This window comes from Aptenodytes patagonicus, chromosome 1, assembly GCF_965638725.1.
Source record: "Aptenodytes patagonicus chromosome 1, bAptPat1.pri.cur, whole genome shotgun sequence".
Classification (NCBI taxonomy): domain Eukaryota; kingdom Metazoa; phylum Chordata; class Aves; order Sphenisciformes; family Spheniscidae; genus Aptenodytes; species Aptenodytes patagonicus.
The window spans coordinates 140,076,509-140,102,698 of NC_134949.1; the positions used below are offsets into that span (position 1 = coordinate 140,076,509).

A 26,190-nucleotide genomic window follows, 5' to 3' on the forward strand; every position below is an offset into this window, starting at 1 on the left:
TGAAGGGATGTTAAAAGCGCCGCCCCCCCCTCACCCCCCACCCCCCCCCCCACCCCTCCCTGGCATCCAAAGGCACCGAAACACTTTTCCTTCCCTTGCCCGGTGGCTGCCCAGTCCTGGAGGTGCTGTCGCCCCCTCGGGCATCCCCACCCTCGCCATTAACATTTCCCAAATGCCCCTATGCATTGTGCGTACACCCCCCTCCCCCCCCGCCCCCTGCCCGGGACTGCGGGGGCCTGGGGCGCCGGCAGCCTGCCTCTGCACAACGGGCTCTTCCAAACGCCTCATCTTACGGGTGTGATAACGGGAGCGTCCCTGGCTGAGAAGACACACAGCCTGAATTGAAAACGGCAACACGACATCAGTCCTGCCGGTTGCTGCCCTTCGCCAGGACAGCCCCGTTGAGTGGTGAAACATTGGAACAGGCTGCCCAGGGAAGCGGTTGAGTCCCCATCCCTGGAGGTATTTAAAAGACGAGTAGATGAGGCGCTTAGGGACATGGTTTAGTGGGCATGGTGGTGTTGGGTCGACGGTTGGACTCGATCATCTTAGAGGTCTTTTCCAACCTTAATGATCCTGTGATTCTATGATCCTATGATTCTATGGCTCGCAACCCGAGGGGACAGTGGGGGCTCAGCCCCAGGTGCTGCCCTCCCCGGAGGGCGGCCCGGCAGCTGCCTGCGGAGCGTGCCTTCTGTTGCGGTGCTGCGCCGGGCAGGGTGAAGGGCCAGGTGCCAGGAGAAGATGGGTGGCTGCAATCCGGTGGTGGGACCCTTTACTGAGGAGGATCCCTTGCTTCCCGCACCATATCGGTGTTACACAGAGCAGCAGACAGAGGCGGCCAGCAGTGCTCCCGAGAGCAGGCACTGATGCTCAGTACATGCAATGAATCCTGGCGCTAGTCCCCTCTCTGAAACGGGATTTCTGTTGTGGATCAATGCCTTTAAGTCCAATAAAAGCTCCGGCAAGAGATGGAAATTAAGACATGCCTCACGCTTGCTGGCTCAAGGAGGACCCCACCAGGTTGCACGTGTGGCCTGAGTTGCCACGTCTGAGAACACTATAGGAAGAGTGTGTAGGGAGAGTGTATAGGAAGCTTTGTTCGGTAGGGGTTGAATTCCACTCTGGGGAGAAGGTGCCAAAATTTTCAATGTGGCATCTAAGTTTTAACACCCATGTACTTTATTATCCTCCAAAAAAACCCCCCCAAACCCTGTAATTCTTCCCATGCATGGTTATATACGTTCCTTATATATATCTACACAGCACGGTGGGATGCTTTGCTGAGAAGTGGGATAGTACAACCTGAGAAAAGCTTGTATACACAGTGATACCACTTACAGTATCTAGTTTGTATTATCTCTGAATGGGCCTGACGGTGGTATGCCATGTGTACATACCCAAGGGTGCACACCGAAGCCCGGATTTTACAGACTTAAAAGTCACTATCTTCGCATATGTTGTAAATAGTTACAATGATTTCTTTGTATATGTAAAAAATCAATGGGTATATTTTATGTAGTCTAATGTTTCGTCTTCTGAATGAAAGATGCTCTTTCACTGAGCATGAAAAAAATACCCAGCCGTACAGCGGGCAGATGAATACCCAGCCTGTGCCTGCCTCTACGGGCTAAGCTCTTCCTACAGATATTGCTTATCTGTATTTCTGGATTGGGAAAGGCACACAATCCAACAGGAGATGATCTACGTAATCATTAACTGCTTGACCACCTGGTTAAAACAAATATTACGCAAACTGATTCCCACGTGGACACTACTCTAGGACCACACCCATCGGGGCAATCCTTGTATCCTTGCAAAGCATGACTGCAGATTTCCCAGCAGCATTCCCCAAACCTGATTTTTCCCACTCACTCTAAGGCCTGCGCATTTCAGCTTTTTTTTCCATACGCGTTTTTTAAGTATCAAATACAGTCTTGCAAAGCTACTGGCAAAATGAGAGCTGAAACCAAAGTTTCACGATACGCATCTTCCCCTCCCCTTTTGCTGCAGGTACACAATTTTCAGAGACATACAGGGGCTATCATTTAAACCACTTGGCTTCCATGTCCTGACTTCTCAACCTCCTGATAACCAAACCGTTTTAAAATAAAGTAGCGTTTGCACTTCTAAATTTGTGTTCGTAATTTATGGCCTGCTTTTTGCCCACGGCTTGCTTTATCTGATAAAGTTCAGTCACTGGATTCTCTATGCCTTGGGTCTGAATTGTTGCAATTTGTTTTGTTTTCCAGCTGAAGATAAAGTAGCGGTCTTCCCACTATTATTCATCCCAGCTTCCTTTCTCTTACCTTTTTCTTACATGTAAAAGACCTGGGGCAAATTCAGTAGTCTTTACATTCTGGCAAAATTGTACTTGTGGGGAAAATTCCACTTAAAGCCAATGGCAGTTTCGAAATACAGATTTCCCCCTACTCAGTTTATAAAAAAAATTTAAGTTGAAGAGAAAACACGATCAAATGGTGTGAACTGTGTGATGCGCTGAGACTTAACCCTTGGAAATAGCATACTTGTAGTCTGTAGATTAGACTTCACATTTCATTACAAGAAAGTAAAGAGAAGGTGAGATTTAATTGCAGTCACGTTTATTTGCAGTTTCTATACACACTTTCTAGGTAATCAAACTTTTCTGACACATTTTTTGAGAGGGGTTCACAATGAAACTGTCACTGTTTTTACTAAAAATAAATACAAGACTTAAAGTGTTGCACAGCTCTAAAATATACAAAGGCTTGGATTTAATGTAAACTTTGAAAACATTTTACAAAAGAAACCATCTTTGCAACAATTTAAAAAGTTCGTATTTACAAATATTACAAAAATACAAAATGGATGCAAGTCCATAAACCATTGTCTTTTCTGCCAGCATGAACTGGTGCTAGTACCAAAATAGTTACACTGTAACCTTCTTAATTTTTATTTTTTAAATTCTTTAAGTCATAACCTACAGTATTTCTCTATCTGCCACCATTGCAGCAAATGCACTCAATCACTGACCTTTGGCAAAAGCAAACATATGCTTTATTCGCTACAACTATTCCATGTCCTCTATGCTGCCACAACAAAAAAAAAAAAAGAAAAAGAAAAAAAAAAGGGGGAAAATGTTATTTTTCAGAACACACAGCTGTATAACTTCAGAAATCATTTCCATAACATCAGTGCAAACAACGGAACAGTAGGCTGAAATGATGGTTCAGCGGTTTCCTGATGCATGTACCGTACCCCGTCTCAAGAGGTGAGTGATGTTCCCTTTGCTCTACAGCTTGTCCTCCGGTGCCTTAATGGCACACCTGCAACGCTACAGGGGTCCCCGCCATTCGTTTTCCTCTGACTCCCATGTTGGTTATGAACGCTGCTCTTCATAGTGGATTTAGAATCTCTCGTTATTTAAAGAGAGATTTATATCTAAATATAAACTAGGAAATTAAACAAAAGAAGTAAGACTATATTTTAATGGGATTGTTCTGTGGCCGTTTCGTACGTGAAGTATTGCCTCACCATTCCAGCTAAAAAAATTTTTTTAGTGTATATTTATTTATTTATGGTCTCTGTGAAATTATTGATTGGTAATAAAAAGTGATATCATCAAAGTCAATTCAGCTGTATTCTCTTTACAGTTTTGAATGACTATTTAACTCAGGACTATTAAACATGTTGTAAAAGCGGTCCTGGTAATATTTTTAAGGAAAATGACTGAACATGACAAACTAAGGATTTTCCGCCCAATATCTAAACTTCCTTTACTCGTGTTCTCCAGAAAGTGGTTTGTTATATGCTAAACATTTCCTCTTAAAACATTCTCATTCATTCTCTTCACTTGTGTTCAGACTTACTTTCTTAACTAAGCTACTAATGTGATTAGCCTTCTGTTTCCAAAACCTTGCTCCCGTTACCTTTTTGAAAGCTATTTTAGACTTTTAGATTATTTAGACTTCCCGAATTCGCAGCCCTTCAGCTGATGGACCACCCCTCTTCCCAACGCACGTACCACATGCACAGCGACTCTACCTCACACACCGAACGCAACCAGGCTACACAGGAGGACGGTAGGAAGCCCTGAATAATACATTTCTTGTGGTAAGCGCTAGACGACATCAGACGTGAACCTTATGGGGAATAACATTTGGGATTTGTTAAACCATTCTGACTTGCTCAGACTCTTTAAAATTGTAACAGTTTTAGGTAGAACCTTCCTCTTTAAAACATGCTCTGCCCGCTTTTAAAAAATCTCAGCTTTATGCATTACATGATTAAAAGCAATAAAACTAGCAAAAACCCATTTCACACATCCCGCTTCCCTATCCTTTACTTACGCTTAAAGCCAGCTTTTAGTTGATTTCTTTAGTACCAAAGTACGCACTTTCTGCCATCCTACTCGACCTGTCCTACTGCACACCACATTCCTCCTCACGCTATTTTCTCTGCACTAACCTTTCCTCTACTCCAAATCATATCCTACGGCAACCAACACCAACTGCATCAATTTTGGACAAAGAGGGCCTTCTTTTCCGAGTAGCACGGACAGGGCTACATCGACGGAAACCGTGGTGGCCCAAAGGAGAATCAGGCCTGTTGGTTTTACTCTGTTTAAAAATTAAAAGTATAAAGCGACTCACGGGTTAAGATTTAAAAGTACACGTTCTTGCAGTTTTAAGATGAGAAAATTCAAGTAACTTCAAGTAATTCAGCTTTTATTTCCCTGCCTTCATTTGTATCAAAGCAGCTGCTTTGATTTGTCTCCTTTCCCACCCCACCCCAGTCCCCCACCCTGTTCTGCATTTCTGGTAAACCCAGACAAGATCCCAACTGTACGTGGCTGGCACGATGAACCAGAGCTTTCCCCTTCCCAGCTCAGCAATGAATATAAATAATGCATACACATACCTATTTCCCAGCTACGTTTTCACAGTGTCATTTTTGTAAATATTTAGGTAGCATGAATCTCATCAGCACAAAGAGAAAGCTTCACTGAAAACTCATCGCGGATATTTACTGATAAATCGAAAGCGCTTCTTGCATGCTTATAATTTATTTGTTTCCTTTATGAACCAGAAACTAATTGTGTTTAAAGATTATAGTTACCAGGTTATGACCGTGTTATGTATCCCAATAGCCTAATAGGAATATGAAAGTTAAGTACTATTTCTTCTCGCATCTCTCCTCTCTGAAGCGATCCCTGCTAGAATAAAGGCCCAGGGGATGGGACCCTTTGGGGCTTTGCGTCAGACACGACTGTGTTCTGTCGGAAGCACGCTCGCCTTCCCCACCGATCCTCATGGTAACCCTCCCAGCTGCGCTCTCCAGTTAGCTTCTTCAGAGCTGCCTTAGAAAGACAAATGGTTACTTTAATCCCATCGCAGTCAGCCTTTCCATTTCCTTAGCTAAGGCGGAGAATTCCTCCTTTCCACTGCTCAATGTCGTCCTTCAGGCTTGTCGCACTGAAAGTGGTTATCAGTGGCCATGTGAATTTTTTATGTTTGATATGAAAATGGTATTCACAGAATACAGTTATTACATTTGACTTCTTTTGTCTTCTATAAACAAAGTTGTTATGCAGTAAATCGTTTGCCACGTCCACTTTTTGATAATTCTATTTACAAATTTTTATCAAAAATATGGTATTTACATATGTTTTGTTAATTTCTTCTAAATTTTGTTTCAGCTCATTTTAGTGTAGAAAAATACCAACCCTCAAGAGTATTTTCTTTTTTTTTTTTTCTCCCTAGGGAAGCACTACAGTGAGGGATTTGTTTCTAGATGGGCAGCTTCTGGAAAAAAGAAAAACCCAAAGTCACTTTTAACTCTATGGAACGTGTATAGCCTTGAAATCTACAGTGGCAACGGAAATAAGAGTGGGGTAAACCAAATGAAGCCAAAAGAAAACAGAACAGACATAGCGTACCTTCCTCCTTTTAGAAAATGTAACGCAATAAATAGCTACAGCTGTAGTCCTCTGTTTCCCCAGCATCTTACAAACACAAACACATTTAAGCATCGATATTGCCCTGCAATTTTTTTCTTTTTTTTTTTTTTTTTTTGACTGCTACAGCGTTGGCCTCTCATATTCACATCCTTACAGAGCCCGAGTGGTGTCGGCAGCCCGGCCCTGGCGCCCACGCAGCCTACGTTGAGCTCTGAGAAGACCGATCGTCGTGGGGGCTGCCGTCCGAGTTCTCCGTCTCTCCTTCGGAGATGGCCTGCATCGGCGTGTTGTACAGCCGGCAGCGCACGCTGTACCGGCTGCTGCTGGCTGCCGGAGGCGCCCGGGAGCGCCCCACTCTCGAAGATGCTGACATGGGAAAGCTCTTGGAGGAGAATCCTTCCGCGTTGACCCTGGGGGAGCAGGGGGAGAGCGGGGACAACGCATCGGGGCTCACTCCGGGGGGAGAGTCCTCTAGGCTTTGAGGGGCATCCGCCGTCAGCTCTCCGGGACACTTGGGCAAAATAGGACTTTTTAGAATTTCCGTGGCAGACATCCTATAGCTGGAATCGGATCGGCTGCCCTTTTTAAGGAGCAGTAGTTTAAACTCCTCATTGGATGTGTTGGACTTTTTGGCATTCCTGTATATGAGCCCGGGGGATCTCTGACTGCTTATGGGAGTGCCCACGCTGCCAGCCGGTGGCACGTTGCTGGCGGGCAGTGTGCTGCTGGTGGGGGGCTGGCTGCTAGTCCCAGATGAAGCTCTCAATCTGTTTCTTACAGAAAGGTCTCCAGAATCCTTTCTCCCGAGAACTTTCCTTTTTGATCTGTAAAAACACAAAGGAACACTCCTTCATACGTTATCTTTGTAGAATAACACTTAATGCTGGTCTGGAGTTTCACAGATTGACCGTGCTTTCATATTAGCTAGAGTTCTCGTAATCCCTCTATCAAATATTGGAGGCTAGCAGTGACTGACGACACTTTAAGCCGTGATAGCTCTTGTGCAATGAATGAGGCACTGAGCCACAGAGTCCCTCTCAACCTCACTCAGCTCTCCCAAAACAATGCATGCACAACCAGCTCTTCATGAAGATGACAATGCATACAGTCTTAGGTTATAATAATACTCAGCATAACCTATTCAATATCAGAAATCTGTAATTTCAGTTGTGATTGCAAATTTCAGCTGAATACAAAATACTCTAAAATTGAAGAGATGCCTTCTCATCATTCTCGCTATAACGACTCACTCACCAGAACAGAGCTGGTGGGCAGAAGGCAGGAACCACTGCAGGTAGTTTTCTTTGGAGACACGTATGTTTGTTAGAGAGAACAGCCTGATGTTGTTATCTGTAAAGCATGCTACACGTGCCATGAAGATTCTCAGAGTGCACACCAGCCCGTAATAAAGCATCTGTTAAAAGCTGCCTTTTAGAAAATTAAACTCAATAAACTAAAGAAGGTAGTTTCAGCACAAGACTTAACCATCAAATAACCATCCTGCAGCTATCGTTAGTGGGCGACTGTGCAGGGCTGCATGTTACCATTCCCCGTCGCCGCAAGGTTAGGTCACCTGTGAATGACTGCAAACAGATCCTCAGTAGTGCGGGGTTTGTTTGGAGACACAAAGACATCCTCAGTATCAGCCTGCAGCTCCTCACTCAGCGGAGACACGATGGACTCATCGCTTGGAGAAGACTCTTAAACAAGGAAAGAAGCCGTGCTATGAGTCAGACCTCGCCGCGCTTTGCAACAGCACCGCCAATGCGAGGCACCAGCTCGGTTCACAACCGAGCGGCCGATACCGCCATACCGACTTTATGCTCTAATCTAAACATCATGTACATTGCATGTTGGAGCCCATAAAGGGGGCACCGCTAGGGCCTGAAACCGGGATCTCCTGTTTACTGTACAGCTGTCATAATAAGGCTCCTCTGTACCCGGGGTTAGCGCTCCTCCCTTTTCTCTTTTCAGCTGAAATGCAGCACAAGGGACGAAATAAGTATCAGAGAAATACACTCTGAATACACTGAAATAGCGTAAAATATCTTTGAGCTGGCTGGCCAGCTAACAGATCGGGGGACTCTGTACTTAAACCTACAGAGGCATGCCAATTTGCACCTCCAGCCTGCTTTTTGACTCCACCGCCAGTCGCGTCCAAAGCCGCATGACTGGGTATAACACAGAAAGAGTTCACAACTGACCTTTCAGCGAAGGCTCGTCTGCGCTGCCCACCGTCTCGTCTGCCCTACCGTCATCAGAGGCACTTTTGGTTGGGATACCTGATGCGATATCGTTTTCCTGCTTGCAACTCGCTTCGCCGAGTGAATTCACTGCTGCCATCTCCGCTTCATAGCCGATATTCCCAGGCACATGGTGGCTTACATCGGGTTGGTGCTTAAGCTGATCGCTGATGGCTGCTCCCTCAGCCTGACCTGGGCTTTTGCCCACAGGCCCAGCTTCCAGCCTCCCCTCGCCGCCTGCGGAGAGCTCTCGCTGAGCCTGCACTTGCGGAAGGTCACGCTCTGTTTCTGCTCCCTGGCCGGGTTTCTTTGCTTCGTCATCACCTGTGAGGACAGCTGAGCCCTTCTGAAACCCATCCGCGGAGATGGCACATGTCTGATTCAGAGCGTTTTCCGGCAAGCGCTCAGGGGTCAGGTGTGTTTGGTCCTTCCCGGCTTTGATTTCAACCAGACCCACGCTTGTGGAAGTTACAGCTTCTCGGTCACAGCTATTCTGTCCACTGAAAGAGGAGCTTTTCTCTAAAGGTGGCTTTCCAGGGTCCCCTTCTGCTGGGGAAGCATCAATGTATGACATTATGGCCTCCTCCGTGGAGTACTGGCGCGATACTGGTTTCTTAGCTAAGAGCGGCCTCATTTTGCCCGGAGAAATGTCAGTCGCCATCAAGGCGGTCTCCTGTATGCAGAGCAGGTCTGGGGCACTGCCTTTCTGTTTCCCTCCTTCAGGCTTGTTGACTGCCCGGAGGTGGACAGACTTGAGAATGGAGGGAGTGATGGCGAGGGCAGAGGGAGGGCTGGGATGCAGGGCTTCCCCGACCGCGCTCTGCTTGTTGTGGCTGAAGGCATGCAGCTGGTGCCTGTGAGCGAAGGGCTTGCTCAAGACATTGTGAAGAGCACTTAGGTCGAGGTGAGTAGGAGGTATAATCGGAAGTTCGAGGTCTTTGCTCACCGAGGCGGTGCCGTCTTTCGAGAGTGGCTGCTGCAGCGACGACTTCCTCTCCGGTACTTTCGGCTTCCTCTTGCTCCCACCTGGAGACAAGGGTCCCGAAAAGAAAGCGGTCGGAAAAGAAGAGGTGGGCGTCTCCGACTGGCTGGAGTACCCGCTGGAGGGTGAGGCTAAGCCCGCCAGCTTCTCGGGGGAGGCCAGCTTAAACTCGTTATCGACCGAAGGGAGGGATGGGGTGGTGGCTCGTGACCCAGACTGGGATGTCTGGGATTCGGAGCTCTCCGGTGACTTGATGCACTCTATGACTGTAGTACCCGTAGCGGTGCTCGAATTGGACAAGGACCTGTAAGGATCACTGGATTTCAAGTCGTTCAGAAGCCAGAGGTCTGCATAGTGAGGTTGTTCAGCACCTTCATCTTTAAAGGAGGGGATATCAGTGGTGTCAAACGGAGTGTCCTTTAACCCGCCATCGCCCTGGTTCGCCCAGGGGAGCTCCTGCTTGGCTGGCAGATTGGGGCCTTCCACTCGGGAAGGTGTGTTTGAAAACTCAAGGGGCAGCTTCATCTCCCTGGCAGTGTGAGAGACGTGCTGCCCGCCACCGATCTTTGGTTCTTTCTTGTCAGGAAGGTCGGTGCTGCCCTCCGATTTCCTCAACGACGAGCTGCGTTTTGGTGGGGCTGGCTTTGCCTTTGGTTTCTTCAGCGAGATGCTCTGCCGTCCCTGCCTCCTGTGGCTCACGCACTCCTGCCAGGCGCAGTCAGCCAGGCTGGAGTTCACGCTCCCAGTCTGGCCGCTCTCGGAGCCCGCGGCTGCATAGTTGCAAATATAGCTTTTATTACCCTTGAGACCGCAGTCAAAGTGCATGGAGGTATAGTATCCTTCGGTATCCACAGAAAAGTGTGAGCTAGTGTCTGCCTTGTCAGAGGGGGTCTTTTCGAGGAAGCTGTCGTAGGTGGCCATGCTGGTGAAGCTGGGGCATCCCAGGCTGTCGGCTTTTGGGCGCTCGGGGCTGAAGTCCTGGTGACAGGAGGCGTCGTGGTGATGGTGCAGGTAGTTCCACTCGCTGTCGCTCGTGTTGCTGTTGTTGGGGTCATCCAGTAAATCTGCCACAGTGGAGGTGAAGGAGCTCGCCCTGTGGCCCCTGACCTTGTCCGCGTGGTCACCAAACTGCTCCGTGATGAAGATGCTGGAGTCCTCGTTGGCGTTGGGAGCGGTGTTGAGCGACAGCTCAGAGTCACAGTGCGAAGAGCCCGTCAGTGGAGGAGAGGCGGCAGGAGGAATGGTTTCGGACGTCTGGGAGGGACACGTGGAGCTGCTCCCACTCCAGTTGCCACTGGAGGACTGGTGGTCATCTTTCTGGTCCATGTGGCTGCTGAGCAGGACTCCTGCCGTGGAGATAGAGTGAATGGGGCTCCCGAAGGTGTCTGAGTTGGACGAAATCTCGCAGCTGCCTGAATCGGCCATCCTTGACAGCCGCGATCTCCCCCTCTCGCCGATGCTGTGTTCGGGGCTGTGCAGGTGCTGAGGACAAGTTAAACCAATGGGCTGGCGCTCTTGTGAACCCTGCTTGCTCAAGATCTCCTTCCCCTTTTTTGGGATCCTCTCCTGGCCAGCTAGGAAGCGCTCCGCTTCGTACCCTGCACTCTTGGTGGTGGCATCCTGATGGCCCTCGCTAGCCCGGGTGCCCTCGCGAGGAAGGCTCCGCGAGCGGATGCGGTTGCTTACAGCAGCAGCGAAGACAGCATCCCCATTGTCGGCCAGCACCAAGATGTTGCCAGCGGAGTGGGAGAGGGAGGCGACGACGCTCTGCCCCCTCTGGGTGCGGATCCGCCGCCGGGAGGGAGCGGCTATCAGGATTTCTTCCGTCTGGCACTCCGAGTCCCGGGTCCCCGACCTCCTGCTGCCGGAGCTGGAGAAGTCCGGGTTTGCGTGCACAATCACATTGCGCTCTCTCGCCACCGGTGACTCGTCTGAATCTAGGACACACGGAAAGCCGGGTGAGTGGGAGACAGCTCCACATTTCCTGGCGCGAGACGACCCGCGGAGCAACCCAAGAAGCATTATCTGCTGTATTCTTTCTTTTTAATCTTGCTGAGCATTGGACCAAATTTAACTTTGCTATAAAGATTATATAAGGCTGACCTCATCCCGGTGAGGTGGGGAAATTCTCCTAGTCCTGCAATGTGATCTCAGTTCTCCTATTTCTGCAATGTGATCTCACACGGAGATGATCTTGCTGTCGTAAATATTAAATAAATATTAAGTTTTCAGTTTTGTCACTCTATTTCAACTAGTTAAAGACAGTTTTCAGGAGTGGCTGCTGGACAAAACACTCCGTGAGCTTCTAAAAATAATTCTATTTTTACTACCTGTCTGTTCAGAATTTCCATTATCTGCTTCTTTACTACCAAGAATATTTGCAAGGCAACAGGATCTTTCTTTCATAGGTGCTCTGGTTGCTTATTCCCTATGATAAACACATTCCTTCTGCTTCCCATCAAGTTTCATGGCAACAGACCGAGATACCAGAGCCATCTTCAGGTGCAGATGAACATTAAGAAGCAATGATCCTGTTAGTTTCGTTTTGGGTTAATACCAATTTTACACTGGATTTGCCCTCAATGGAGTTGCTCCTAATTTACCTGGGACAAAAAGTGAGGTAAGCTGCTCGATTTCGGGCAAATATCCTTGGTAATAAAGAATGAAAGGAAGGAATCAAGGGCAAGCGTGATAAATAAAAGGAACGTTTAGCAAAGTTTCCCGTAGAGTACCAGCAGCTGTCTCTAAGGCGGATATCCAACTGCTTATCTGAGTGAGTTATCCGGCTGTTGTGACAGCTCATCATCACTTTGCTGAGCAACATCTGTCAGTTCTTTACCTTAAGCTCCCCTCACGCAAGAAAAAACTTTCACTTAATCTAGTTACTTTTTATGCACATAACTATGGGTTCATAACAGAAATAAAATGGAAAAAAAAAGAACTGATTAACATTTACACGATAAGAGCTGAACACGTACATCTATATTACTCAGTAAGGCCCCCGGTCCGTCAAGGCCATATGGAGTAATATAGCTTTGCTTACTGTAGTAAATCAAAAAAACAAACCACGTCATTCCCAAAGTCCACAAGCATTTACACTTTTGAGGTTTCATTTCTTTGAAAGGCTGACTACCAGCTCATATCCCTGCAATTTAAGTTGGTTAGAAAGCTATCTATGGAAGATTTGTATTTATACTACACCTATTTCTTGTTGCACTCTTCTGGGGATGCCAGAGATGGTTTTCCTCCTCCTCAACTTTCGTCTCCGCTGTAGTACAGATTGTGAATGAACAAGAGAGCAGCGTATACTAGCCTCTCTGTCAAAACCAACTCCTGCAACCCATAAATAGGTCTCATTAGCCTTTAGAAATAGTAAACAAATTTTCATGGCTGGAACACAGTGGAGGTATGTGAGCTTGGATTAAGCCTGTGAATAAACATAAGGGAGCCCTTATGTAGCTCTTATGTAAATTATATCACAGTATATCACAGTTTTACATCTAATTCCAGCTCCCCCTCAGCAGCCTGGTCTGCCAAAAATAACAGAAGGGGTAAAAAAAAAAAAAAAAAAAGAAAAGAAAATCAGGAAGGAAAATAGAGTTGAGAGCTCTTGGTAATAGGGCATCTTTCTTATAGCTATTTATCCATCTGTCATAGGGACAATGACAGTAACTTGTCTGCATAGAGTAATCTGTTCAGCTATAGCCTGACTTATTTTAAGCAGCTAAGCGTAAGAAAGCAATTTAAGGTTATAACGCCATATTGCAGTAGTTGGGCGCTTCTTAGGAGACCAATATGCCAAGGGGGCTAACATTTCAAAAAGGAAGGAGACAGCTAAAATGGGGCCAAGTCCCCGTGCAAGTTTAGAGAGCATTCTTCGTGACGATGACACATGGCCAAGGGTAACATAAACGGGCAGCTGCTATTTATTTGCATACTTTAGTAAGTGGCCTGATTTTTGCAAGTGCTCAGCACACGGTGGGATGCGTGGGAGTCCACTCTGGGAATCGGGTCACGCAGTCAATCAAGATGCTCAGTCTGGATTTAGGAGCCCAAGTTCACGGGCACATTTACTTATGACCACAGTCATACAGAATAGGCGAGAACTCCTCGTTTTCTTTATGTTTCCATGGCATTAGCACAGGGAAGTGTCTTTCACTTTGTTTTTTACACTGTGTTGTCGAAATAAAGTTAAAAGGAGGCCCACCAGAAGACCAGTGCCCATCTGCGCTGGCTTTTTGCGCCACTGTAGACTCACGCTCTCTAAAGTTGACATGGGACAGGTCAGAAAAAATGTGCCAGGTCCATAAAAACACTAACATAAGGGTCGCTGGTACAGTGGTTTGTAATCTTAAGAAAAATGAACAAACTAAACCAAACAAAAGGAAAAAAAAAATCCTGATAAGCTCTATTTTAATAGCGTATAATTATAGAAAACATAATTATACACAGACATACACGTACATATTACACTACATAACAATGTAAAACATTAAAAAGTAACTTTCTTGTAAAAGTTCTTCTTGAAATCTACTACAGTGAAATAGAGGCTTCAGACAGATGTCCTGTAACCACCAATGCCCCTGGAATAAGCAGAGGAAGAACTTTCTTTAATATGGAACGAAAGTGCCGTAAACTCCAACAACAGTCATTTTCAAAAAAGTGAACATTTCTCAGGGTTGGGAGAAGCTTAAAAAACAAAAACAGAGAACTGAAAGCAAACTCTTTGAAACGAAAAATGAATCAGCATCATTGCTGGTTTTCCAGCAACTGTGAGTTAGCCGAACATGCTCTGTGCGCCAGATGCACGGGGGTCATCTCCGAGAGGAAAGTGGAAGAGGGTATATCCTCCCCGTGACGCATACAAATTATTCCCATTAGTGCTAATGAGAATGATACACATAAACATCCAGAAGATTACATACCATTCTTGATCTGTAAAACTGATCAGTGGAAATTTGGTTCCAATGTATGGCAGGTGGAGTCTAGGCAAAAATGGCTATTACTGGAAAAGTTAACATTGGTCCCAGACCTAACTCTCCTCTGAACTGCATTAGGTGACATTAGCCATGTTAGAAAGCCTACACCAGTTAGGGTCCTATACTGAATCTAGAAAGAGCATCATTTTAACACCAGCTTTACCTCGTGGAAACGTGCCACACTATTTGCCTCTTTCCACGGGGATTTCTGTCGGCAGTGCCCAACCTGTGACCTCGGCCAGCCAGCTCCCAACCTCCAGCCCGGCAGGGTCTATGCAGGCAGCTCTGCCGGCCAGCCGCCTTTCCTCCCGTGGGGCCCCAGCTGGCCAGAAGCACCGTCCTGGTGGCGGGGACACCCGCTCCTGGCCGCCACCTCCCTGGGTGGGCAGAGCTGGCGGCACCGAGCGGCGGCACCTCCGCTGCCTGGTGGAGGGGAACCGGGACCGCGTTGCCATCACCAGCAGGATTCATTTAGCAGATGGTGGAGCAGACGGGGGCTTGTCACTGTGATGCTGTAGGACAGACGTGCTGCAAGCCCAAAAGCCCAGAGCCCCTGGGTTGGGGGCTGAAGCTGGACTGTGGGCATACAGCCCTCCCCGGCACCACGGTGAACCCCGCAGCCTGTCTGGCAGGAAGGTTGGGCACCGCTGATAGACAGGGGAAAGAGCGATGGGATGTGAGGGGCTGTGACCTTCCCCCCCAACCCCCCAGTTACTGGGAAAATAGAATTAAATACAAATATTTTCTCTGGGGAATGAGGGCTAACTGAAAGCTCCCTGCTTTTTTCCTGATTGTTTATATTCAAGTCTATGACCGTGGAAGTCAGCCCACTTTATGCTCTTACATTAATCAAAACTTGGTGCGAAATATTATTGAGGAAAACTCAGATCAACTTTACGTTTACCATAGCCCTCTGGAAGGAGAGAAAGAGAAAAAGAGAAAGAGAAAAACAGCCTGATTTTTGATTCTGGAAATAAGTCAACTATCACATTCAATAAATGATATACCTGCTGCTTCTAGAAACAAATTCTCCTTCAAATAAATCTAGTCAAATGTATCCAAATGTTATATAAGTAAAAGAAAATACCATTACTATACCTTCAGCATAGCTGCATGTAAAGAGATCTCAGAGCGATGGTTTGCATGCTACACAGTCATGCCTCGCATGTTTAAAGCACTGCAAATAGCAGCCTACATTCTCTAGTTTCTCTTCTCCTGCTACACATGATAATCATATGATTAATTTCGGTGGCTTTCTGCATTATTTCAGTCAGCTACATTCAAAAAGTTATTTGAGGTCTTTGTAAATACAGACTGTAGGTTATATACACAACAAAAGTACATTGTTTATACAGGGGTCCAGCGTTACGTTACACTGTATAACATGACTCCGAAAATATGGGCCAAATTAATCCTAGATGCAGCTTCAGTCACTCCAGCGGCCACGCATGAGGGATGAATTTAGCCCACTGTCTTCCAGCAACTAAATCCTCAAGCTAGGGTCTTTGCCCCCAGACTGCACAATCCCGTGACTTCAAATAAATTAAACAAAACAAGTACTTGACCTCCCTTGAACCATGCAATAAATACAAAAAGAAATAGAAGAGATTTGTACCAGTGACATTGATGGGGATAATGCAAGAAGAAATCACTTGGGCATCTTGTTTCATTTTCTCCTCTGGAGTTGGGAGAGGTAGTGCTTTACTCCAATTGGTTTGTTTATCCAGTGTAGAAGGGATATTATGTATTGGATTTTTCGGCCTCTGCCCTAACATGACATCTGTATCTTCGTCCTCTGGTGGATGGGACTGCAAATGAATACATTCAAAATCAGTGTCTCCCACTCAGGCACACAAGGCTAATTTTGAAACAAAGCAGACACACAGACCAGAAATCAATTAGAGGGATGCAAGGAGGAGCCGTTCTAGCTAAGTCACACAGCACAAGCTATTCTCCAATGGAAAAATAACAGCCTGCTAATAGGAGAAAAATACCTCAACATACTGGAAACAATTTAGCGTATTTACAGTGACACTTACAGGACATCTCCTCCGTCAGAAGGGGCATGTCCTGCATTCGTGGGCAGCCGTTGCAAGCATGCCCTCAGTTACCATCAGCGGTAGACACGTGGGCCCTCATTTGCATCCGCAACCTTTTGAACACCCGAGTCCGCTGATGACTAGCGAGGACTGGCCCATATAACCATTCATTTGAGGACAAGCATCAGAAGGCCCAAAGTTTTAAAGAAGACCCCTCCGTACTTCAGGAAATCATTTGCATTTCATTTTTACGACCTCAGAACATGAGCAGACCGAAGTTACAGCCATCCAGCAGCTATGCGGTGGGAAGCGGCAGGTGCCAGAAGAGTAGCCACCACCAGAAGAAATTCAAAGGGTTATTTAGAAACCATGCACATTTTTACAGCATGCTACGAGAAGTGCTAGATACTGAAGATAAAGAAATGGAGCGAAAAGTAAACTGTGTAGAAGAAACACGGATGGTTTGTTTTCTTTTAGAAGAAATAACAAATCCCCCAACAACACCCTGTCTTGCAAAGCCGCCATAATTTCATCTAGTAAAAGAGAAATAAATTAAGTGCATTTTCATGTGGTGCTGGCTACCAACTCGGGTTTGGGGGTCTCTTTGTTTGCAAAAAAAAGTTTCCGTTTTGTTTGGAAGGGACAGAGAGGAGAAACACTTACCTTTTTCTGCCTAATTTCCCTCCCTTTTTCCATTAATACATTCTTCTATAAGCTGTGACAACTCTTCGACCAGCCCAGGACGTCCGTCTGCCTCTCAGTTTTTAAAAATGAAGCGCAGTCCCTTTCAGGCCGGCTTTCTCTTCGGTCCTGAATTCCCAGCTGCTTAACTACCAGCCTTCCCCCTCATGCCTGCTGTTTACACTTCATTTGCCAGTTTTAGTTTCTGCAGCAAACATGGTGAAGATAAAATACTGCTCTCCGGCTCCTTGGCAGGGCGTTGAGCGGGCGGGTGTTGAACACTGCAGGATCACGCCTGGGCTGCCATTGTATTTCTGCCATTCCTCCGCCCAAGCTCCTCACAAATCCCGGGGGAATTAACCGCCTCAAGCTTGCCAAACAACGTTTACGCCCCGGCCCCAAAAGCATTTAAGATCTTAACTCGGCAGCTACTATTTAAACTGTTGGAGGGCACTTACTTACCTCACCAGCGTCACCTCCCGTAGCACCCCCAGACCCGAGACAATGCACGCTTCCTCCGCCTCCCGCCCGCAGAAAACCCCCTTTTCCCACGTAGGATCTCAGTCAAACATCGCAGCCTTCTTTCTGCCTGCAGCTTTTGTGCCGATCCCCAGCAGACGTGAATAGCTCATATAAACTTCAAGCACAAAAGACTTTGTTTCCTAGGTAACTCCCCCCGAAAAAGTTTGATGCATGCATGCAAAAAAACCCAAACCCCTGCACACACGCACGGACACACGGACACACACACACACGGACACACACAGACACGGAGGCTGCATTTGTTGCCGATTCCTCCCCTGGATGACAATGAAGCGCCGGACAAAGCAGGCGAGGTGGCCCTGGCTGCCAGAGCTCCTCCTCTCCAAACAGTGGCATCACCAAATGGCGAGAGAATAAATACCCGCTGTCGTGCTGGCATTGCCCGACCAGTTTCTTACCGTTTAGGAAAAAAAGAAGAAAAGGGGCAGCTTGGCAAAAACATTGCAAGAGAATGAAATGCAATCGCTAACGCTATCGTGTCTGTGCTGGTTCAGGCCTTTTAAAGGAGGTGATAGGAGGAGGTGGCCTCGTCGCCACGAGCTCCTGAAACCCATCCAAGGTGAAGAATGAAAGAGGGGGGAAAAAAAGTCATTATTGTGTCTTACTGACAAGAGAAGAGGCTTCTTTTAGCGCAGTAAAGTTAGCAAGTGAAAAGCAAGCAAGAGGAAGGGTTAGGAGCTGGAAGGGAGAAGAGTTGAGACAGGGCTGTTAGTTGAGGATTGCTTGTTTTTCCAGTACCTTTCTACTCCAGGGGGTCATGTGGCAACACTCAATTGGGGAAGGCGAACGGGTGCTGTTAAACTATAAATGTGAAATGTAAAAAAAAAAAAAAAATTAAAATTAAAACCATACACAAAACGTTTCTGGTAAAAGTACATCATTTTTGTCTGGATAAACTAGCATCAAAGGCAAAACAAGCTGAGATTTCCACCCTATTTCCTACTGATGGGTTTGTTCCCCAGAACAGACTACTTCTCTACGAAATGCAGCTCAAGCAACTGTGCCCACAGAGTTGTTTGGACCCCTGTGAAGTCTGTGCTGATTTTGCTTACTCAGATTAGACAAAACTGGGGTGAAATCGGTTCAACCTCCTTGTACGGACATGCTCAAATTGTCCCAAGAATGCCTTGTATTGATTTGGTAACTCAAACTGTGTACTGCCTGGAGCTGAAGCAGCGCAAGGTACTTATCCAATTACATTATAAATGATCTATTTCATAATCTAAGGGATTCTTTTTGCATGACGTATTTAAGCAATGGATATAAATAATGCTGGTTCTGAGGGCGATTTATCAAATACATTGATCACTAAGGTTTTCTGATGTTATCATTACATGTCTAAGGTTGCAATCATTGTGTCAGGGTGACAACGGCCAATTGGCTTTCTGTCATTTTTTATAATGCTTGAAAGGACAAACAGCGATGCCCACAACGTCCCTGCACCTCTGAAATCCTCTTCTGGCGGAAACTCTGGTTTGTTTGTTGCAATGTCCTGTTTTCAAAACCAAGAAGTGAAGGATGACTTCTTTTGAAATAGGAAATAAAACAAAAAAGGAGATAAAGAAAACAGGTCTGTTGATCACACTGGAAAGCTCTAGCAAGTGTTTCTTGGTGCATGTTATTATCTCCCCCTGCATTAGTTTGCAGACCTGCCAAATAATCCTATGAACGTTTTTCCTCCCAATTATTATCAATGCCGCTGTGATAGATGAACCACAAACCTCAGTTTGAAAGACTGCATTATATGGTCTCCTCTAAAAAAAAAAGCTGTGGTGAGTCTCAGAAGGCCTCATTCTCCATGTTGTCCTACTCTCTTCCTAGATACACACCTCCTGCTTTGCCCTGGTCCCATGTGCAGAACTAAAACCAAGGGAAGCCTCCAAATGAGCTGCCCATCAGACTTACAGGAGAGCAGAGGGGGGAAATCGGAAGAGGACTGTTCCCAGTTAACATTTCCAGCAGGTTAGTTTCTACCCAGGCCAGTGCAAAACCAGTTTCCCCAAGCTGGGAAAAGTCCTTATTGCAGGACAAACACCTCTGTTCATACAATGAAGGGTGTGGAGATACTGAATACCTCAACCAGTTAAGTCTACTCTTCAGATACACAAGGGTGATTTCACCCTTGGTCCTCCGGCTGAGTTTCCACCTGCTCTGAGCAGGTTGACTGCATTTAACGGGATCAGGGTTTCAACTGAAATTCAGCTTCCCCGTGGAAGGTGTTGGAGGATCTCTGGGGAGGGTTGAGACAGGGGGAGACAAACGCTGCTGAGGTGACAAGAGTTCAGGGTATGAAACTCTTTGCAATGTCCCGCAAAGGCCTATGATGGTCTTAGTGCATAAGGAGAAGGGGACAGGAGGGACCTCCTGCCCCCAGCTCCAAGCACAGCTATGTGCACGAGCCGCTCGGAGGCAAACCTCCCCAGGAGAAACAGCAGGACCTTGACTTTGGCCTCAAGCAAGGTCTGGCTATGCATCTGTCTGTCCTGTTGGTGCAGGGCTTTCCTACCTCCCCTGCGTGCCGCTCTGCCCGACTCCTCCGAGAAAACACCCGTCTGGTTACGCGTACCTACAGCCATCGTTGATGTGCCGAACTCTCAGGTCTCTAATTAAGCACAGCAGGACAAACTTCCTAGGTAGGTTCCTACCATGAAGAAGTAGGACAAAAATGGAGGTGACTGGCAGAATTTCAGTTCCTGCTGTCACAGCGGTGCTCCTGAGAAAGCTGGTGCCACCGCTACCTCGCCAAGGGGTCCCGAGGTCACCTACTGCCTGTTGCCGTGTGGTGCCTACCGCCGGGCAGCTGAGGGACACTAGGATATAGCAGCAGCCTCAGCACTTCAACACCTCTACGCTGGGGGAGAGAGAGCGCTGCTGCTCTTCAAATGTTCTCATTCACTCAGAGAACCAGAATATCTCTAAATGTCCTGAGTAAATACGTAATTAAGCAAGAAATTATTATTATATACCCAAGGCTGTTCTGGTCTGATGGGCAAATCTGCACTTAGGCAGTTTTCAAAGTGAATTTCTTTTGTGTGGGTGTGCTTGGCAAGGAGCAACGGTGATAATCAATCTGTTAAATACAAAGCCAGAATACTTTAAATACGCATTTTTCTTTAATGGGCTAAGATTGCTTCAAAACCAAATTGGTGCGTAATGGCTTGAATAGGGGTTTATTCTGCAGTCACTGACAAATGTGAGCATCTTTATTTTCTGAGCTATCCCATCAACTTCACTTGCAGAGGTGCCATTGTGCTCGTGAAACTGCTTTGCAGTAAAAATCTTGGTTGCATATGCACGTGATCTGATTTCTCAGTGCTCTGTGTCTCTTCGATGTGAAAGTCTTTGGTTTCTGTGCACTACAACAACAAAGTCAGATGTCCAAGTCTGAACTAGTCAATAAGGCTTCCCCTATAAGAGAAAGAGAAAGCGGCATTGCCGCAGAGCAATTCAGCTCACCTTCCTTCAGCACCTAACTCGGGGCGAGATGAAGCACCCCTGAATAATCTCCCCACTGATTTTAGGAAGAGCCTAGCGTTACTTGCAGTTACCTAAGTCAGGACACACAATTCACCCTTTTAGCGAATGAAATTCTTAAACCCCATCAGTGCAGTGACAAAGAAGCAATTTAGCAGTCGACAAACTTGCCAGCCTGGCAATTTATGGGCCTGCCCCATTTATTGTCCCAGAGCTGGGATCTGGAGGAGGAAATGAGTGGGCCAATAACAGGACGAAAATGCCACTTCAGCCCCTCTTCTGTTTTCCATGCCCCAAAGCTTTGAGGTGCCACTGTTGATCGGGATCTTCAAGATATAAGGGAAGACTAGTGCAAGAAGCATCATTTGCGTTAAATCACGTGCCTAGCCTGCCCTACCTATAGTGATGGCATTACAGGGGATACTGGGATTTCAAAGGTAGCGCACAGGGCGTATTGAACACAGTGCAACGGCGAGGGGAAAACCATAAACCCAAGAATAAAGAACTAATTTTTCTTCAGGTAGTTAAAGATGTCTTGAGAACGCTAAAGCCTCATCAAGAGCATTTATCCTCAACTTGTTTGTCAAATTTAGGCATGGCTGACTTGATTCCTTCCCCCTCAGCTGTGTTTGACCATGTAGGCAAGGTGTTACCTTGCAGGACATCTCGGTGGCTGAGTCACAACCCCCAGCAGCACAGGGCCGGTGCTGGCATTGCCGACACAGCCTTGGCGGGGGCAGGAGGCAGCTAGCAGCACAGCGGTGTTCTCCAGAGGATTATTTTTGACTCCTGCTGCCTAAAAGTTGCAGCTACTAAAAAGCATAAGCGATCAGTATTATTTCTGACTTCAGGCTTCTATAGCACCAAGTGGCAGAAACTTCCTTCCCAGAATGACCTTATGAATAAAGTGGGTGATATTCACCCGAGCAGAGCATTAGCATGTATAGCTTCAGCGATCGCAAGCTTCATATATGCTCCATTTCTAACAGCGAACAGAACATATGCGGGATGCTTTCACCCTGCGTGAGCACAGAAATAATATGTACTTATTAACAGTACATCCTGACTTCACGTTTGAAAGCAAACATTCACATACCGGAAAGGTAACATGTAGCGTAAGTGTGAACTAGTGTTTAATCCCACATTCACATGAGTCGAGTACTGACTCCTTCTGTGGCCCTGGGTGAAACATCCTTGTCTCCCTTTCTCTGCCTGTAAAGCCAAGAGCCTGCTGCTTCATTAACTCACAGGAGTTCAAGAAAATGGTATTGATTTACATGTTGGAAAAATTAAAGGTCTGGTAAAAGGAGAAGAAATACTAATAAAAGGTTAGCAGCTTTCCAGTGTTTTCAGAGCACAGTTGACTACTTAATTAGAAATTAACATTCGTACCTATACAGCAGCTTTCTTACGCAGTCAGCTGATGCTGAAGAGAAAACAATGGGAATACTTCTGACCGTGCTATTTCTGCTGCAAAATACAGCCCTGCTCACCTGCCTGCTCCCAACATTTATATTTCCGTATGTTTCATTCGCCTCAAGTTTTTGTTTTACCTGCTTGTGGGTGTTTTCTTTTCTTTTTGAGCATCGCAATTGTGATCTGTTAAAGTACTGACAATCCTTTAATGATTAATGTACTGCTCCAATGTTTTGACAAGGTAAAGACAAAAATAAGACGTGTTTTCTGACAGAAGTCATACCACACATGGCATTCCAGCAGACGAAGGTACAAAATAATCATCCCATGATACAGGGTAGTAGGTATTACACTTATTGTACAAATAGTGCTATACAAATTCATTCTGATGAATAACGCCAGGTAGGTTTTATTTCTAACAGCTACAGGCAGGATTTGCACACAGAAAGTGCATAGCCCAACTCGTGCCCAGACCTTAACTCAGTTATTTTTTACTGAGGCTTTGTATGGCTTCAGCACAAAACTGTGTGAAAGTTAGTACATTCAGTTGTGTTTCCCGTTGCTGTACAAAGCATGCTAAGGCAGACCGAATATTTTTGAAATGGCAGGGAGACGGAATAAAATTACCTGATGCATTATTTTCTCTTCACATTATAATTATAATTATGAACGAACTGACACTGAACTATGCGCAATTGTGAGTGTGGATTTCCAAATATTATGGGTTTCTTGCTCCATCTCCCTTGTTTTGTTGTAACAGCTGTGCCACGAGGGGTTTGAGAAAGTGTGGTCCCATGACATTCTGAACTTGAACACTGAGATTTTGGAGCCTGGCTGGATGGACTTGGGGAAACCAGAGAAAGAAAAAATGCAGAGAAAATGAAAAAGCAGTCTGAAATGCAGTTGGAATGACACAGCATCTTCAGACTCAGTGACTGGCCTCAGCAGTGCTACAGGCAGGGTTGTCATGGGAACATGTGTGAGGAATATTTCCCTCATTTTCCCAAGTCCATACCTTCCTCGTACTCTCCTCAGATTATTTTTGGGGTTTGTTGTTTTTTGTTTCGTTGGCAAAAATGCCTGAACGAATGATACTTACAAATGTGTGTGGTTGTATAGTTCTTCTGTGTAGAGAGAGACTAAGTATGCTAGAGTTTTTCAGCTTTAAAGATGAATGACTGGGATGGATAGGAAAGTAAAATCATGTCTGCAAAACCAGGAGGGGCATGGAGAAAGGGAACGGGAAAGCAGTGCTCACTGTTTCTCACAGTCTAGGAACTAGAAGGGATGTGATGAAATTGTGAGGCATCAGGTTTGAAACAAACAAAAGATACATTTTCATACAGATTGTTAAAGTCGTTGTCACAGGATGCTGTTGAGGCCAAGGTGTAAATTTGCTAAAAAATCAATGCAGACAGGTTCCTTGGTGGCTATTATTCTGTATTTGATCTCTGGCTCAGGAGCTCTGTAACCAATTTCTGTATGAAACTGGAAGGATAAATCATGGGACAATAAACGGCATAAACCATGCCCTGTTCTTACACTCTTTCCTGAAGGATCCCCTTCTGGCCTCTGGGCTAAGTGGACCTTTCATCAGACAAATCAGGGCAGTTCCTGTAACAAGAGTAGACTATAAAGCTAACTCCAAACTTGTCTTGCCTGGGGTACAAAAGATCCTATGTCATTTCTAGTTCTCTACTTCTTCTCCACAACAAAATGATCTTGTGATGGAACAGTCCAAAATGTCCCTCCAGACCCATTTACACTGGCTTTAGTTGTTTTGGACTTGAACTCAATTGGTCTTTCTTGGAATTTGTGGGACTTTGGCATCTTCCTCCCTGTAAAAACAGTCATGCTTAAAAGTGAATCTTCATCTGTTGTGGTTGATTTTCTCTAGATTTACTATACAATATGCAAGATCTTTGGAAAAGCTCTCAGTTGCCTAATTGGTAACAATAAAACAGCAGCCAAAATGTACAAATGTGGAAGCCTTGGCTGGTCTCAGATGTAGGTGACCTGTTTTTCAGTAGCTTTCAGTAGTGATAGTTCTCCCAATCCTCACAGCGGTAATGTGAACATTTCTCAAAATCAAGCCGCTTATTTCAGCGCCTTAATGCATGCGTTTAACTTAGATGGTCAGTTTGGAAAAGTCAGATCCTGTAGCTTTTAAGAATTTCCTAGGTTCTTGTTGATCACTTTCAGAATTTATAAGAAACACAGAAAGGGGTGTTTATTGTTGTTTAGTATTGCTTTCACCAGCACCTTCCCAATGCATCGGAAAAGTGGAATACAGAACAGACTACTATGCCACGAATAAAAATTCTTGTGGGATTTAACATCTTTAGTTCATTGACGAATAGATGATACAATCGACTGGAACCAGATATCAAACATTACCAACAGCCCCTGAAGCAGATACGCCTTTGCAGATGTCAAAAAGCTCATGCCAAAAAGGGCAAGCTACCCAATAACAGCATTCTCAACTTTCTCTTGTAATGATATCATGAAATCATGAAGGCTGGCACAATATCAATTAGTTATTCATTGTTGCAGTGTCTTGTAAAAATCTCTGATTAACTTTCTGCCAGACAGAGCATTCATGTGCAGCTTCATCGTGCCTTGTTCTCTCTTTTTACAGTTGCCCCATGAACAAGGAGTTCTCTAAGAAATGAGTCAAGGCACTTTGGAGTACTCTGGCCTTGGAGTATTTGCAATTACCAAAGCAGAACATTGCCAGATGCCTTGAAATCGATAGGACGACAACCTCCAAGCAGCTCTTGTTTGCCCCTCCTCAGGGGAACACTGAACCTGGTCAGCTTCCAAAAAAAGGCCCAATATGGGTGGGCACAAAGCTTAATATTTTCCCTCTTGAAAAGAAAAAGGTGGGACTTGCTGATAAAGGCAAGACATCTGCATTCAGCATGACTTAATTTTGCCAACTAATACAGGACTCAGAGGGTTGCTCACTATTTATTATTATTTTGTGTTCCACAGATGGAAGTAATGTCTAAAAAGCACTGGTTGTTTTCCAAACACAGCAAAGATTCAGGCCTTTCGCCACTGCGTATGCAATTTCAAAAGACATGCCTCGTTCCCTATCTGATACTGAGAGAGCTTTATGTTCAACATACTGTCCAAACTATTATCTGTAACTAGTTCTGATCCATAACGTGGGGTGACCTCTCCTTTACCTTTCAATGACCCTACAACAGCTCTAGCTTTGATGATGACTTTTAAAGAAGAAACAGGTAAGCCTGTTTCTCCTTTACGTCTTCCTACTCTTTTCTATGCTGTCCCTTAACATCAAGATATCTTCTTTCAGTTGTATCCTAAGGCCTGCAAATTTAACCAGTTCAAAGCCTGCAGCGATGGTGACGCTTTCCTCGAAATTATCCAGATAAGCAGCCAAAAAGCCAGAATAGTCAAACTAATCAAAACCTTATCATGCATTTCATGCTTTCAAATGAGAAACAAAACTCCTCCTATGGACTGGCTAGCTGACGTTTTGGTCCCTGGACAGGTGCTTTACACTGTGACTCCTCTACCATTACAGTATTTCCATATGGTTAATATAGTGGATTAGGATGAATGTACTTGGATTTTTGAGCTAAGTAGGTGACGATTCAGTAGCTACACACTTATAATGTACTCACGGGTGTAGCATTTCTGTAGATGCCAATGTCCCTGTACCTGCAGATGCCAATGTCCCTGTACCTGCAGATGCAGGACAGATCTATCCCTACACTGAGGGCTGGCATTAGACATACGCATCAATTAAAAGTCAAATCCAGGTCTGACCTGTGGAGTTTAAAATGGTTTGAGGAATGCAATGGCTCTTAGCACAGGGCAGAATTTAGCTACTGTGGCACCCTCATGGGTCAAACACCCTGAG

General features: G+C 45.6%; 1 protein-coding gene across 1 annotated transcript in view; it reads right to left on the bottom strand.

Moving 5' to 3' along the window:
- Window positions 1–4,797: 4,797 nt before the first annotated feature.
- Window positions 4,798–26,190, bottom strand: part of NHS (NHS actin remodeling regulator) — a 262,826-nt gene continuing 241,433 nt past the window's right edge. Inside the window, exons 4-9 of the mRNA XM_076356922.1 lie at window positions 18,147–18,209; window positions 15,761–15,953; window positions 12,368–12,499; window positions 8,146–11,103; window positions 7,515–7,641; window positions 4,798–6,765 (exon numbers count right to left, since the gene is read on the bottom strand). Of these exons, the coding sequence (XP_076213037.1) occupies window positions 6,141–6,765; window positions 7,515–7,641; window positions 8,146–11,103; window positions 12,368–12,499; window positions 15,761–15,953; window positions 18,147–18,209 (4,098 nt within the window). The 3' untranslated portion in view covers window positions 4,798–6,140. The remainder of the gene's footprint in view (window positions 6,766–7,514; window positions 7,642–8,145; window positions 11,104–12,367; window positions 12,500–15,760; window positions 15,954–18,146; window positions 18,210–26,190) is intronic.